At 35.2% G+C, this 15,474-nt stretch overlaps 2 protein-coding genes across 4 annotated transcripts; one reads left to right on the top strand and one right to left on the bottom strand.

Annotated features, from left to right (window-relative positions):
• Nucleotides 1-5,678: 5,678 nt before the first annotated feature.
• LOC110871714 (nucleobase-ascorbate transporter 6) lies at nucleotides 5,679-9,923 on the top strand. The gene is made up of 13 exons (XM_022120432.2): nucleotides 5,679-6,425; nucleotides 6,558-6,655; nucleotides 6,744-6,920; nucleotides 6,993-7,093; nucleotides 7,170-7,245; nucleotides 7,330-7,389; nucleotides 7,960-8,144; nucleotides 8,222-8,318; nucleotides 8,389-8,475; nucleotides 8,550-8,608; nucleotides 9,028-9,119; nucleotides 9,212-9,289; nucleotides 9,381-9,923. The coding sequence occupies exons 1-13, from the start codon at nucleotides 6,320-6,322 to the stop codon at nucleotides 9,758-9,760; spliced, it is 1,596 nt and encodes a 531-aa protein (XP_021976124.1). The 5' UTR covers nucleotides 5,679-6,319; the 3' UTR covers nucleotides 9,761-9,923.
• Nucleotides 9,924-10,665: 742 nt separating this feature from the next.
• On the bottom strand, nucleotides 10,666-14,844 carry LOC110871715 (zinc finger transcription factor YY1). 3 transcript variants are annotated; one of them, XM_022120435.2, is made up of 6 exons: nucleotides 14,626-14,844; nucleotides 14,286-14,344; nucleotides 14,010-14,209; nucleotides 13,822-13,911; nucleotides 11,477-11,620; nucleotides 10,666-11,389 (listed from the first exon to the last, which is right to left on the bottom strand). In XM_022120435.2, exons 1-6 carry the CDS (start codon nucleotides 14,709-14,711, stop codon nucleotides 10,802-10,804), a joined length of 1,167 nt encoding a protein of 388 aa, XP_021976127.1. In that variant the 5' UTR covers nucleotides 14,712-14,844; the 3' UTR covers nucleotides 10,666-10,801. The 3 variants fall into 3 exon arrangements, with proteins under 3 accessions (XP_021976127.1, XP_021976126.1, XP_021976125.1); XM_022120434.2 differs by having other exon boundaries at nucleotides 10,666-11,386; nucleotides 14,010-14,212; nucleotides 14,626-14,842; XM_022120433.2 differs by having other exon boundaries at nucleotides 14,010-14,212; nucleotides 14,626-14,841.
• Between the last annotated feature and the right edge of the window lie 630 nt (nucleotides 14,845-15,474).

Genomic DNA, 15,474 nt, shown 5'->3' with positions numbered 1-15,474 from the left:
TTAGTACTTGTCAATTAATCCATCAAACGGAATGACCATATGGTATAACTTCAGAGAGCTATACTCAACAATAATATGGTCTCAAAATAAATTTAAAACATGTCTTAACGTTGACCAAACGGGTCAGAATCAAAAGTCAAAACAGAAGTCAAACTGCTTGACTTGTGACATAGAATGAGGTTCCAAACTGAATTAGACGAGTAAAGCATGTTAATATCAGTTTATATAAGTTGTATAACTTGTACATATGTCAAGAAATTGATTTAAAAGTTTTATAAATCATTTATACCATTTATAAAGTTTTAGTAAAAGTTTGACTTTTACATAACATGCTCGACTTATCAGTTTAACTAGTAAACGTGATGATCCGAGGGTATGCTCATAGAGGGATGTCACACCCTGATATTTCCACGTATTACCAGTGGGCCCGGTGGGGAGTATCGTGACGTAGTTGATATCATCATAGTCAAACAACACAATTTTAAATGCGCAGCGGAAGCAAAAGATGAATCACATTACAAACCGAATAAATAGTAATATCAAAGTATCACAACGGACTGTAATGGATCCACAGGAGGATCGAAAGATAAAAAGATTATTGTTCAACAGACTTTAACATCTAAAGCTTGCAAGACTTGAGTAATGATGCCAGGAGTAGCCAGTTGATTTCTTCTAGTACCTGCAGTTAGCCTTTTTGGAAAATACGTCAGTTTACACTGGTAAATACAATTAACTGACTCATTTTGAAAATGTTTTAGAAAATTGATTTGAATGCACAAGGCACAAAATATCTTTTATAACTTGGGACAATTATTTAAAAATAATCTTGTATACAGTTTTACTTATTTGTCGTCCGTTAGTACCGGTTAGAAGAGCCGGTTAAGATTAACTGACACGCCACAGGTATAATGCCCACAAGGTTGGTTCCTTTAAGTGGATTACCAGTTTTTACATAATGCAACTGTCAGGTGTATGCCTACACCCCGTGCTTAGGTCGTGGCCATTTCTTTGAATGATGCATGGGATATCCGGGACATGGTCATTTAACCCCCAAAGGCCATACACCAAATAATACAGAATAAAACAGGTTATGTAAATGCATTAATCACAATCCGATTTAAATGACTACACACCCGACCAAGCGTTATTATTATAATACCGTATCCCAAGCCCGTATAGGGAAAATAAGTTAAAAGTATTTACCTGAGCAAGTATAAATCACAAACAGCAAGTGCACGTAGCTTTTACCGGGCTCCTAATCTGGAACGAAGGTTTTTAATAACCTATTAGATTCCTAACGGGTCTTTAATTAAGCCTAAACTTAGACCGGTTAGTTTTAAAGAAAGGTACGGTTCAAAACGCACGATTAAGCGAATACCGGATTAGAATGTGGTTTAGACCCGACAAGCTTGCATACTTGTTTAATATGGGTAAACTAAACACATTCTGGATTTTGAGACAAAAATGATAAGGTTTGACCCGTTTCGGCTAATTTATGCAAACTAGTTACATAAACCGATCCGAACGCGAAAAGTGCGTAACGGGTAACCATATGAGTCATGAACAGGTTTCCTAAGTTAATATGCCTTAAATATGTTGTGATATCAGTGGGATACCTTCCATTATGCCCAAAATGAATTTAAACTCAAATTATGCTCCGTAGGGGTATTTTGGTCATTTTAAAGCTCATAAAAGAGATTAATTATAAATCTGAGTTTCAGGTCTGATATAATCAGTAAAAACATTTATTTTTATAAGTCATAACAGTAGGGTATTACATATATGTGAAATTTATCATTTATAACCAAACTATGCACTTTAGGGGCATTTTGGTAATTTCACATAAGCTTAAAAGGTCAAATCTGGAAATCTGAGTTTAAAACTTTTGCTTACTGTTAAAGTATAAAAATTTGCTAAAAATATCAGTAGGTATCAAACCTTATATGTTAAAAATAGTTTTAACTTATACTATGCGTTAAAAACGCGTAAAAAGGCGATTTTAAGCGATTTCCGGGTTTTATATGAAAAGCTGATATTTTTATCATTCCAGAAAGCTTAAAATGTTTTATTTATCATATAAAATCAGTAGCAAAAGGTTTGGGGTCAAAATGTAATGTAAAACTCATTTTATAGACCAAAAGGGCAAAACCGACAATTACCGAATTAAAGCTATAACCCTATGTTATGCTAAGCCTAAAAATAAATAAAAATATTTAAAAATCCCAAAATATTATTAGTAGATAAAAAGTTTGGTATAAACATTTGGGTTTAAATAGGCTATATGCTAATTATGCCGTTTAATTAATAAAAAGCTTTCTAATTACGCTATTGAGCATAACTCCCAATCTAGATCTCAAACTGGTGTGAAAATTTAGGGACACATTTATATTTTAGTAATAAAGGTTTCTATTCTTTCACATTTTCAAAATTATCATTTTAAGGTCAAAAGGGCATAACGGTCAACATTTAGGCATATAACGGAAACATGCACATGAATCGGATAACTAATGAACCAAGCTGTATAATCACAGAGGGTTATACTAACATGTAACCTGGTCCTAATAAAGCTCTAAGGCATTTCTAAACTATGCTCTAATGGGTCAGAACTGAAAGTCAAAGCAAAAGTCCACTTATGCGACTTTCGGTTCCGAACCGAGCTTAAACTGAAAATTGTCGGGTTGAACATGTTTAGACATGTTCTTACATTAATTACCAAGTTATATGAGTGATAAAACAGGTTGCATGACTTCTACATTACTAATTATGTGTTTAATTGAAAATTAGCTTTCTGTTGACTTTTTATAATGAACTTTGACCCGACAATTGACCTAGTTAGAGTGGGAATCAGAGAGTACCCTTTTAAGGGTTTATTACCCACATAATTACCAACTCAAAGCTACTCTTACCAATTTGCTGATAAACAATAATATTTATTTTATCCTTTACTTATAATCACTTCACTCTATATAATATAAAAAATCCAAAACCCAATTATATTAGACAAGTGTATCCACCCTCCTTATGAATATTATTTCATATATAAATAAGTAACATTTTCATGCATAAACACTTGTAACTTGTGCTTTGGGAATTTTTCAAAAAAAAAACTTGATTTTTTTAGTTTTAACCCAAATGTTTTTACCTTTTCCAATTTTAACCCTACAAAATTTATTTTTTTAACTTTAACTCAAAACTTTTCATTATTTGCAATTTAACTTCACAACTTTTGTCAATTATACTTTTCGTCTTTGGTTTAACGTTTTTACGTTTCGTTACGTATAGTTCTAAATTTTTCGAGTTAATACGACGCAACATACGAGTGTGGTTCAACTTTTTTATGTTTTGTTTCAAATTTTGCAAGTTAACACGGCGCAACGTTCATATGTGGTTCAACGTTTTTACCTTTATTTTTTCATGTTTGACAGGTTCGTCGCAACACGCAGATCCTAGGTCGAGTCAGTATTGGTGGTCGATCACGGTCGTGTGACATCAGTACTATTTGACACCGTTTTATGCCCCGCCGCAACGTGGGTTGTGCTTTGTGGGTTTTCCAAAGAAAAAATAGCTATGCATATGGTTGTCGTAACCTTGACTTTAGGGGTTTTCCAAAAAAAATGATTTTTTTACTTTTCACCAAAAAGTATTTCATAAATTACTTTTAACCCAAAACTATTTTTTTTTTTACTTTTAACCCAAAACTTTTTATCTTTTGCAATCTATCCTCACAACTTTTTTTACTTTCAACTTTGATCCTTTATAGTTTTCATTTTCCGCAAATTTTCCGCTTTATGCTTGGTTCTAAATTTTGTGACTTGACAGTGACACATCGCAACGTGCGTCTTTGGTTTAACATTTTTACGTTTCGTTCTAAATTTTGCGAGTTAACACGACGCAACGTGCGTGTATGGGTGAACGTTTTTACATCGTCTATTTTTCTCCTGTTTGACAGGTTTAACATAACGTGCGGGTCCTAGGTTGACTTAGTTATAACTAAAGAATCCCCGCCGCATTGCGGCGGGTCTCAATTCTAGTTTAACCTTATATTTGAATAACAGTTGGCCCATTGAGTCTCGTGCCATAGCCCACGTGAAAACAGCCCGTATACATGGATCACGTTACACTAGAGAAAATGATTAGGTCAGACACTGAAATCTTTATAATAAGAAATTTGAGAGCTATTTACTTTTTTATAAGCACATTTTATTTATGAGAAACGTTGCCTAAAATTATACTCTGTAAAATATTAAAGTGTGATTTTCTTTGAATAATTGTTAGTTCTAAATCGTAATACTTTTATTGATATGGAAAAGTGCTTTCATTCATCTCACGCTTCGTTACATATCCACATATATTGAAACAATTTATTGTTTCCTAAGTAATAAAATACATGTTAAACCACCGAAACTCTTATGTAAATGTTTTTTTAGTTATATACAACTAGTGGGATTTCTGGTAATTAGTAGCAGAGCTTTTGATCGATATTGGTGCAGTTCGTTACAGTACGGTGCGATATGAACAACTCGTTATAGCAACCAAAAAAATTAAAAGAAAATGAATACCGGTAATACAACTTCATTTTCAACGATATATGCCAGAATGTCAAGAAACCATAAAAACAAATATCGGTACCGATGTTGGGACTTTCGGTTTGTTACAGTAAAAAAATAAGAAAATCAATTATATTTGACTCATTCGATTTTAAATGAAACTCTTATCGAATGTAGATAAATTAAGCATGTCACTACAGTTTATACGGAAATTTTATAACACATTATATTATAGAATGACGAAAATAGTAAACAACATCAGTTTATATACAAAAACAAAAACTAAATTGTGAGGTAGCTTTGATGAAATATAATACGTTTTCGTTTAAAGACGCTTAAAGACGAGTCAGGTCAAATATAATACGTTTTCGTTTAAAGAAACCATTTTTACGTGCATATTTTTATGTACTTTTTGGTATAAATTCAAGTTGTTCTACGTCTCGACGTCAACTTTTTTGGGAAATGATTCAGGTGAAATATAATATTTTTCGTATTTATTTTATGTATGTTTCGTAAAGTTTGTTTCGAACCGAGTGGAGTCAAATTATGGTTTCTTTTTCTCCCATTTTTTCGAAAGCTCTAATTAATCCCTTTGTTCGAAAGCTCTAATTAATCCCTTTCATACCCGTTACGTTTTCTATGTATGAGTTGGGTCACATATAATACGTTATGATTGTTCGATATGAATTTGATTTACTTTACGTTTGATCCAATCACAATGCTTATACATGTTACATTGAGTTCAACTGGATACGTCGAAATGTGTGTTTTCATATGGTTAATACATCATATAACGTTTGGACCAATCCATTCAATGTTTATGATGTACTCGCGCCGCAACACGGGCGGGTCTTAATCCTAGTTGGTAATATTTTACAAGTGAAAAAGCCCAGAAAAACATTAATTCCTTCCAAAAAAAAGTATATAAAAATATAATTTAATAGGGTAGAATAATATATTAACATTTTAATTATGTGTAGAGAAGAAGAAGAAAGGATAAACTAGAGATGAGATGAAGTGATTGGTCCGTCCTTACTCCTTGGTCCCTAAGGAAAAGCAGTCCAAATCTTTTTTGCTTTGAATCTTTTTTATTATTCTGTTTTCGAAATTCTAAATATGCTCCCTCCCTGTCTGTCTGTCTGTCTGTCCCTCCAGACTCAGAAAGATAACCATATTTTATTTGCAAAAATGAGAAGAAGAAAAAAATTAATGATTTAGAAATATGAATTGGAATTGTTACGGTCAAATTTACTTTCTTCGGTTGGGTTGGGTAATAGATGGGTTTTGGTGTCGTTTATTCATGCTAATACGTTTTACTTACTTTTTTTAATAAATACAGGGCGAATCAATTCTTTGAGGGCAAAGGAAGTAGTAGTATTATTATTGACAAATAAAGAGAGGATTATGAAGTATGTAAGCATTTTGAAGGAAGGGAAGGGTGATTCATATTAATGGCTTGCTTGTGCATGACTGTACAAAGTGCAGAGATGACAGTGGGAAAGCAAGCAGATAAAGAACTTTAATTTCCCTCCTTTAACCAAAAGTGAAATAAATATAACATTTTGATTTTCCTTGAACCTCTTTCACACCTTCTTTTCCTTTCTTTCTTCATTTAATTCGTCATTAAGTCTTCTTCTTCTTCTTGTCTTTCACTCAAACCCTCCCTCCCTCCTTCCTTATGCTTACAACTTAGAATCAAAATGTGCATTCTTCTTTTATGATCATTGAGCCAGCTGAATTATTGAGCAGTAGTTGTGTTTTTCTGAAAGAGAATGGCAGCAGCAGCAGCAGCACCTAAACAAGATGATCAGCAGCCACACCCTGCTAAAGATCAGCTTCCAAATGTCTCTTATTGCTGCACAAGTCCACCACCATGGCGTAATTATTTTTATTATTTGTTCAATCTGTTTTACTTTTCTTGATCCTTGATTTTGTTAAATGCCCATTAGTATTTTCTAAAGGCTTCCTTCCTTCCTTCCTTTTAATTATTAATTATTATGATGCATGCAGCTGAGGCAATTCTGTTAGGCTTCCAACATTATATTGTCATGCTTGGAACAACAGTTCTCATTCCTACAACTCTCGTTCCTCAAATGGGTGGAGGCCATGTAACTAACTAACTCTTTTCACCATCTTTCAATCACAAACTAACTCTTCTTCTTGACTTCATTCATTCGTTGCTTTGTTTTCTCTTAGGAAGAAAAGGCAAAGATGATCCAAACACTACTCTTTGTTGCTGGTCTGAATACATTAACACAAACACTCTTTGGGACACGCTTGCCAGCTGTCATTGGGGGATCATATACTTTTGTGCCTGCTACAATTTCAATCATATTGTCCGGTCGATATAGTGGCATCTTGGATCCTCAAGAGGTATCATTCCAAACATTTTATGAAATAACTTTCTGATCCATTTTAATCTCCAAATGTTGATGATTTATATAGAAATTTGAGCGGATTATGAGAGGGACTCAAGGTGCTCTTATCGTTGCTTCAACTTTTCAAATTGTGCTTGGTTTTAGTGGCCTTTGGCGTAATATCACCAGGTTAGTTCTCAACTTTAGGCTTTTTTTATTATATCTAAAACTATTTACAAAATGTATTATTTTTTTTCAATTTCAGGTTCATGAGTCCGTTGTCTGCGGTTCCTTTGGTGGCGTTAACTGGATTTGGACTATATGAGTTTGGTTTTCCCTTGGTAAACTTATAAAGAAATCCTTATATAGAATGTTGCTAATTATGCATATAATATTGGTTTTATATAATTGCATGATTTTCATAGGTTGCAAAATGTATCGAGATTGGACTCCCACAGATCGTTTTTCTGCTAATTTTCTCACAGGTGATGTCTACGTGTAGCAAATTTATAATCCATTTTAGGTAAACTGGTCGATTCAGGTTCTACTTGTCACAAACAGATCAAAGTGATAATTGATTTAAAAATGTTGCACAAAGTGTTTGTATACTACAAAACTAGTAAAAGCCCCTAATTTATTATATGTCAAAATTATGTTTGTTATTGTAATGATAATATACCTTTTAACCATATTTTACACATTAGTTATTTATAATTACAATACTCAAGTAAAGGAGAAAAAGCAGGTGAATTCGGGCTGTACCTTGTCTCTTACGGGTCAAATGGGTGATTTTGAAAAAAAAGAAGCTAAAATAAAAAAACTGGTTGAATGGGTCAAGTGGGTTGAAAGTCACCCAAAGTGCGTACATAGAACTTGAGAAAAGAAGAAAGAAAAAGTGGTTGTAGGCCACCTTGACCCGACCCACACTAAAATTTACCCATTCTGATCATTACCCAACCTGCCCATTTTGCCACCTTTAGTATTTTCCAAGAAATATGTTCATGTGCAAGAGATACTAATAGTCTAATGTTAAACTATGATAATGTTTGTTGCAGTACATTCCCCATCTTATGAAGGGGAAAAGTCATATATTTGACCGTTTTTCTGTCTTATTCTCGGTGGTAATCGTGTGGATATACGCTCATTTACTCACTGTTAGTGGGGTCTACAAGAACAAATCTGACACAACTCAATTAAGCTGTAGAACTGATCGTGCTGGAATCATAGCCGGTGCTCCTTGGTATCTGTTGTCTGTCTTTTGTTGTTTTTACATTCTTTACACTCTACAATATTTCTAAGAAAACAATTATTGTGTAGGATACGTGTTCCTTATCCGTTTCAATGGGGAGCTCCTACTTTTGATGCTGGAGAAGCTTTTGCTATGATGGTTGCTTCGTTTGTTTCTCTCGTTGAGGTTAGATGTTTAATGTTCTTATTTCACGAGATAACTGTTCTCTTAACTTTTTTTATTTATTATTCGCCAGTCTACTGGTGGATTTATTGCAGTAGCTAGGTATGCAAGTGCAACTCCTATGCCACCTTCTGTTCTTAGCCGTGGCATTGGTTGGCAGGTACTTGTGGTTTTACTTACACTATGATTTTATATTGTTTTGCTTCGTAACTGACTCATTTTTCTTTCTTTAAGGGAGTTGGCATTCTATTTTCGGGAATCTTTGGGACAGGAAATGGTTCATCTGTATCCGTGTAAGCTATACTTATGATTTGATTTAGAGGTGGCCAAACGGGCGATTCATGTGGTTGGTTAGAGGGTTAAAACGGGTGCAAGTTGAAATGAGTTGTTTTCAGTGCGGGTCAGGTTAATGCACAAACAACTTTAGTTCCATTTTGCAAGTATTATTCAACGTGTCAACTATGAGTGCAAAAATATGTTATTACAATTATAACCTAATTCTGTGAAATAACACAGATTAGGAGGTTGTAAGCTTAAAGGGTACACTTTAGACATAGTATAGATTTGTTTGCCTTTCATTTAACTTTTTGATTTGACCCGTTAAGGATAAACCATAACCCAAACGTGCTCATCGGTAAATTGCCACCTCTACTCTGTTTGAAAAAAGTTATGAAGATTTCTTTTGAGGATTCTAATCGTGAATGTATGACAGTGAAAATGCTGGTTTGCTGGGTTTAACACGAGTTGGTAGCAGAAGGGTTGTGCAGATATCTGCTGGGTTCATGATATTCTTTTCCATTCTTGGTACTTACTTGTCAAATACTATTCTCTTCTACATACACACACATGCTTGTGACTCAACACACTTTCTCTTGATAAACAATTTTGATCTGCAGGAAAATTTGGGGCAATATTTGCATCAATTCCAGCACCTATTGTTGCAGCCTTGTATTGTTTGTTCTTCGCCTACGTGGGTATGCATGCATGAATTAAAAACTCTTTTTATTTTTAGTTGCTTTTGGTTCCACCAATGTGTTTGTTGATAATAAGTGACAATGGAAACAGGGTCAGCAGGACTTGGGTTTCTACAGTTTTGTAACCTAAACAGTTTCAGGGTGAAATTTATACTTGGATTCTCAATTTTCATGGGGTTATCGATACCTCAGTACTTCAATGAGCACACTGCTCTCAAGGGTTATGGTCCTGTTCACACAAAAGCTAGATGGTGGAATGATATGGTCAATGTACCATTCTCTTCAGAGGCCTTTGTGGGCGGATTATTGGCTATGCTGCTAGATGTAACATTAAGCCACAACGATCCTGCAACAAGAAAGGACAGAGGCATGCATTGGTGGGACAAATACAGATCCTTTAAAACAGATTCAAGAAGCGAAGAATTCTACTCGTTGCCCTTTAATCTCAACAAGTTTTTCCCTTCAGTTTGATTCTCTCATCTTTATGCATTCTATTTCGAATCTAGATCAACTTTTTCAAGCGGATTTCTTGAATGTGTCTTATTACCTTGAAAGATTTTTAAGCTCGAATTCAAGATCTGTATATTATCTAATTAATTGCCAAAGATGATCAGTATATCTTTTTAAAACATAATTAAAGGAAAAGACCAGCAATGATGTGATATATAAGCTAAGCTAGCCTCATTGATTTATTCATGTATGTCTCTACTAAACAAATAACAGTAGTATCATTTGTTGGAGTTTATAGATAAAAAACCCACTTTTCCAAATTACTTAATTTGTAAACGAGGTTTAAATGTTTTCTTAAGCTTGTTAATTTTGAAATAGGTTATCCAAACTTTGTTTAAAATTCAAATGCTGCTTTTAAAACATATATTATATATTTGTTTAGTTTAGCACAACATTTAAAAGGTTTGTTTAGTTAAACAGCTACTAAGTTATGCACCAAAAAGCAATACGAAATATTATGATCATATTGTTACTCAATATGACATTTTAAGATAATTTCCACATAAAAAAAAAAAAAAAAAAACACAATACTTATTTTGTGTATATACCTCATTTCTTCCAAACATATAGATAATTTAATTCTTTTAAGAAATTATGGTGCCAAAATTATCTAACTGTTATCTAGAATGCTATATATTTAAACTATTCTATAAATTTTTAATATTTTCAAATCAGTGGCTTTGTTAGGAGTTGATGAAACTGGTCATCATTATTGTGAAAACAAGACATCTCCAAACTACACTCCTACCTTGTTACCTAATTGCTTGCTCATATCATATGACACACATTAACTTCTCTATACCATAGTCTTCACCATGCATACAAAATTTATGAGCCATGTCAAAAAAAAAAAAAAAAAAAAAAAATCCTAAAATACAAGTGTACGATTCTTATATCGAAAAAAGGTTTCTAATACAAAGGGGGGATGACACTTATTTAGCATTTACAAAATAATAAAATCTAACCAAAAACATACATGGACCAAACACATTTTCCCCCAGACTAATCCTCGTCTTCGGTCTCTTCATCGTCATCGTCATCATTATCAACGCCACCACCACCATACCTCCATCCATCCTCACCGTTGTCTCTATCTTCTTCCGTCTCTTCACTGTCTTCTTCTTCTTCTTGCACGGCCTTAACCACCACAGGCCATGGCTGCTTTTTGCCTGCAGCAGCAGGTGGTGCCTTACGCTTCACAGCTTTCGTGGGAGGAAGCTTTATGTTGGGTTTTGGGCGGCTCGGTTTCTGGCTTTTGGTGTTCCCACGTTTTACCGCATATTGACCATCATGGTCACTACCAGCATCCATGTCAGCATCTGTGTTGTTTTTGTTACGTGGGGCGTTTTTTGGATATTCTTCAGGGAGATGACCGGGGTGCTCTCTTCTTAAATGGAGGTTAAGCTTGTATTCATGAATGTAAGCCTTATCACATCCTTCATAAGGACAAGCGTAAGGGCGATCAGATGATGCTGTGGCGTAAGTGCTGGATGCAGCCACCTTTGGCGGCTTGGTATTGGGTGGCTGTTTTTCCACATGTTGGACTTGGACGTACTTGGGCGGAAATTCAGACAAGTTATTCAAATTCTGCTGAAATTCCGATAGTCAAAAGGTCAAACTAAACACAATATTAATGTTCAGCAATTGATTAAATATGAAGATAAAGTAGGATGAAACCTTTTCATGGTGAGACAGAATGTGATTCTTAAGTTTATATTCATGAGCATATCTCTTGCCACATTCTTGAAATGGGCAGATATGATAGTTCTCCTGCGAATGAGTCTTCATGTGTGACCTCAGGTTAAAATCTAATGAGAATGCCTGCAATAGATTATCGGATATCAAAATAAAGAGTTAATTACTGTTTTCGTCGTCCCTGAGGTTTGTCAAAAATAACGGTTTCAGTCCATTAGTTTAAAAATTGCGATTTCAATCCATTAGTTTCATTTTCGTAACCATTTCAGTCCACTAACTTAACTCCAACCATTTATTTTGTTAACTTTGAGTTAACTAACTAATTCAGGGACGGTTTGCCTCAGTTTTAGAAACACAGGGACTTAAGTGTAAACTCTAAAACACTAAAACAAAAAAAAAGTAAATTCCAAAAAATCAAAAAAATTCCAAAAAACCAAACAAATTCCAAAAAATTCTAAAAAATAATAAAAATTCTAAAAAATCATAAAAGTTCTAAAAAATTCTAAAAAATCCGTTTCGGCGCAAACTGTTTCGAACCCGAACCGTTTCGAGCTGAACCGTCCGTACCGTTTCGAGCCGAACCGTTTCGACCCGTACTGTTTCGAAGCCGAACCGTTTCGAGCTGAACCGTTTCGAACCGAACCGTTTCGACCCGTACCGTTTCGAAGCCGAACCGTTTCAAGCCGTACCGTTTCGAACCGAACCGTTTCGAGCTGAACCGTTTCGAACCGAACCGTGCCGTATCGAACCGAACCGTTTCGAGCTGAACCGTATCGAACCGTGACCCGAACTGTTTCGAAGCCGTACCGTTTCGAAGCCGAACCATTTCGGTTCGATACGGCACGGTTCGCGTCGAAACGGTACAGCTTGAAACGGTTCGGTTCGATACGGCACGGTTCGGTTCGAAACGGTTCAGCTCGAAACGGTTCGGTTCGAAACGGTACGGCTTGAAACGGTTCGGCTTCGAAACGGTACGGGTCGAAACGGTTCGGTTCGAAACGGTTCAGCTCGAAACGGTTCGGCTTCGAAACGGTACGGGTCGAAACGGTTCGCGTCGAAACGGTTCAGCTCGAAACGGTACGGACGGTTCAGCTCGAAACGGTTCGGGTCGAAACGGTACGGGTCGAAACGGTTCGCGTCGAAACGGTTAAGCTCGAAACGGTTCGGGTTCGAAACAGTTCGCGCCGAAACGGATTTTTTGGATTTTTTAGAATTTTTTAGAATTTTTTGGAATTTGTTTGGTTTTTTTGGATTTTTTTTTTAATTTTTTGGAATTTACTATTTTTTTGTTTTAATGTTTTAGAGTTTACACTTAAGTCCCTGTGTTTCTAAAACTGACGCAAACCGTCCCTGAATTAGTTAGTTAACTCAAAGTTAACAAAATAAATGGATGGAGTTAAGTTAGTGGACTGAAATGGTTACGAAAATGAAACTAACGGACTGAAATCGCAATTTTTAAACTAATGGACTGAAACCGTTATTTTTGACAAACCTCAGGGACGAAAACAGTAATTAACTCCAAAATAAAAATATATTAAAATCGTCTAATTGGTATTTATAAGACAAGGATAACCGTCCCTAAGATAACAACAAACTTTTACACTTGAACTGTACAATTTTGAAAATCATTAGAAATAACAACAAAATTTCATTTTTTTTCACCAATTACAGCAACGATTTGAAAGTGCGAATCATCATCATCATCATACTCGGTATATCCCACCAATAGCAAAGCTAAGGTAGGGTCTGAGGAGGGTGAGATGTAGACAGCCTTACCTCTACCCCGTAGGAATAGAGAGGCTGCTTCCAATGAGACCCCCGGCTCGATTGTAGTTTTGCATCAAGCCTTGGACATAAGGCACATAACACTCAGCAACTGAGAGTCTAAGACAAATGCCGATTAGTGCATGTACCCCTTTGTCTTTTGGCTATCAACGCCACCACATGATGCATGATTAACCATCCCATCTTTTAACGTTACTTTCACGAAATTAGTAAAATAACGTTAAAATTAGTGCACTTTCACTTTTGCCCCCCGAGCGCCCACACATATATACATTATATGAGCATATCGTAAGCGGGGGGTAACCCCACCTTTCTTTCAACTGGATGTGGAAAACCCCACCTTTCTTTCCACTGGATGTGGAAAACCCCACCTTTCTTTCCACTGGTTCATTGCTATTATTTATAAAAGATAAACTGTGAAAGTGAGTCGCTTTTTTATTCTTGTGTATTTATCCCAGAAAATAATGTTTATGTCCTTTAATGGTTACTTAAAATCAATTTCTGAAAATGAGTAACAAATGGGGGAAGGTAAGAGTAATTACCTTACCACAACCTTCATGTGGACATACAAAATCTCTTTCACCCGTGTGGATTAGAAAATGCCTCTTTAACTTTGAGCTATCCAAAAATTTCTGCAAAAAGAATTCACTGCCTGCCTTGATGAAAAAACCACAGAAAACCATATATATACTTGCCGGTGTTGATAATATATTATAGAGAAAAGAGGAACCTTGCCGCAATTCTCATAATGGCAAACATACTGCCTTTCGCCGTGAATGTGAGAATGCTTTCTTAAAGCTCCAGCATCAATAAAGGTCTTGCCACAACCTTCATAGCTGCAGAGGAAAAGAACTTCAGTAGTTGGTTCAGGTTCAGGTTCTACTAAAGTCACGGGATTTTCTGTCTTGTCTTGCAGGGCCTTGATTTGATCTTCTGAGAAAGAAAAGAGTTATGTTAGTTAATGTTGTTGTTGAGAATGCATGTAATGTAATATTTCATTCTGTACCTGTGACCCATTTCAAAACCAAGCATTTACCACCTGTGGCTACAACATCCTGGGGCACCCTGGAGGTTAAACCAGAACATTAGAAAAACTATCCAATTATGCTTGTTTGATCAATAATCAGACAAACAACAAGACACATAGAAGTTGAGCAATTTGCATATCCTAGATTAGATTAGAGGTAAGAAAGGGGATACAACAACATGATATAAAAAAGTAAGAATTGTACACAGAAATAAGGAAACAGGAGTAATTAACTTAAGCTACGAAGATCGAAGTCTCCTAAAGGTATGAATTAGGGCTTGTAAATATAGAAAGAAAGAAAGAGGGTTTAGTTTAGTACCATTCTTTGAACCACTTAACAGCAGGAGTTTTGGACTTGATGAATGGGCGGCGTTCGAAGAGATTGTGGAACGACTGATGCTCCATACGGCGATTAGGGCTCTGGTTTATTATATCGGAATTTTAATATAAACGAACAGGAAGAAAGAAAGCACACCAGAAAGAAAGAAAGAAAGAGACGAAAGATGGAGATGGCGTTGTGAATTTGTGATTTAGATGGATAGATAGATGGTTCGGGTCGAGGCCCGATATGGTTTATGCTCCTTTACATGTCCCTAATCTTTGTTTTTTTTAAGTTTGAGTAAACTGCCATTTTGGTCCCTGTGGTTTGGTCAATTTTGCCACTTTAGTTCAAAACTCAAACTTTTTGCATCTAGGTCCCTGTGGTTTCAGTTTTATTGCCATTTTGGTCCAAAAATGAAATCAGGTCATATTTGTCTTATAAAATCCTGTTATTTTGTCATTTTTCGCAGGGGCAAAATGATCATTTATTTTTTATAAATAAATACCATATTTTATAAGACAAATATGACCTGATTTGCCCCTGAAGAAAATGACAAAATTGCAGGCTTTTATAAGACAAGTATGACCTGATTTCATTTTTAGACCAAAATGGCAATAAAACTGAAACCACAGGGACCCAGATGCAAAAGGTTTGAGTTTTGGACTAAAGTGGCAAAAGTAACCAAACCTCAGGGACCAAAATGGCAGTTTACTCTTTAAGTTTTGACTGAATTTCAATTTTTTTCCTTTATTTTTACAGTGAATTTTAGATGATGTCCTTTATTTTTCAAAATGACAAGTCTTGTACTTAATATTTTGAGTTAATTGTCATTTTAGTCCCTGTGGT

This window comes from Helianthus annuus, chromosome 8 (assembly GCF_002127325.2).
Source record: "Helianthus annuus cultivar XRQ/B chromosome 8, HanXRQr2.0-SUNRISE, whole genome shotgun sequence".
Classification (NCBI taxonomy): Eukaryota; Viridiplantae; Streptophyta; class Magnoliopsida; order Asterales; family Asteraceae; genus Helianthus; species Helianthus annuus.
This window is presented reverse-complemented; position numbering and strand designations above follow the sequence as displayed.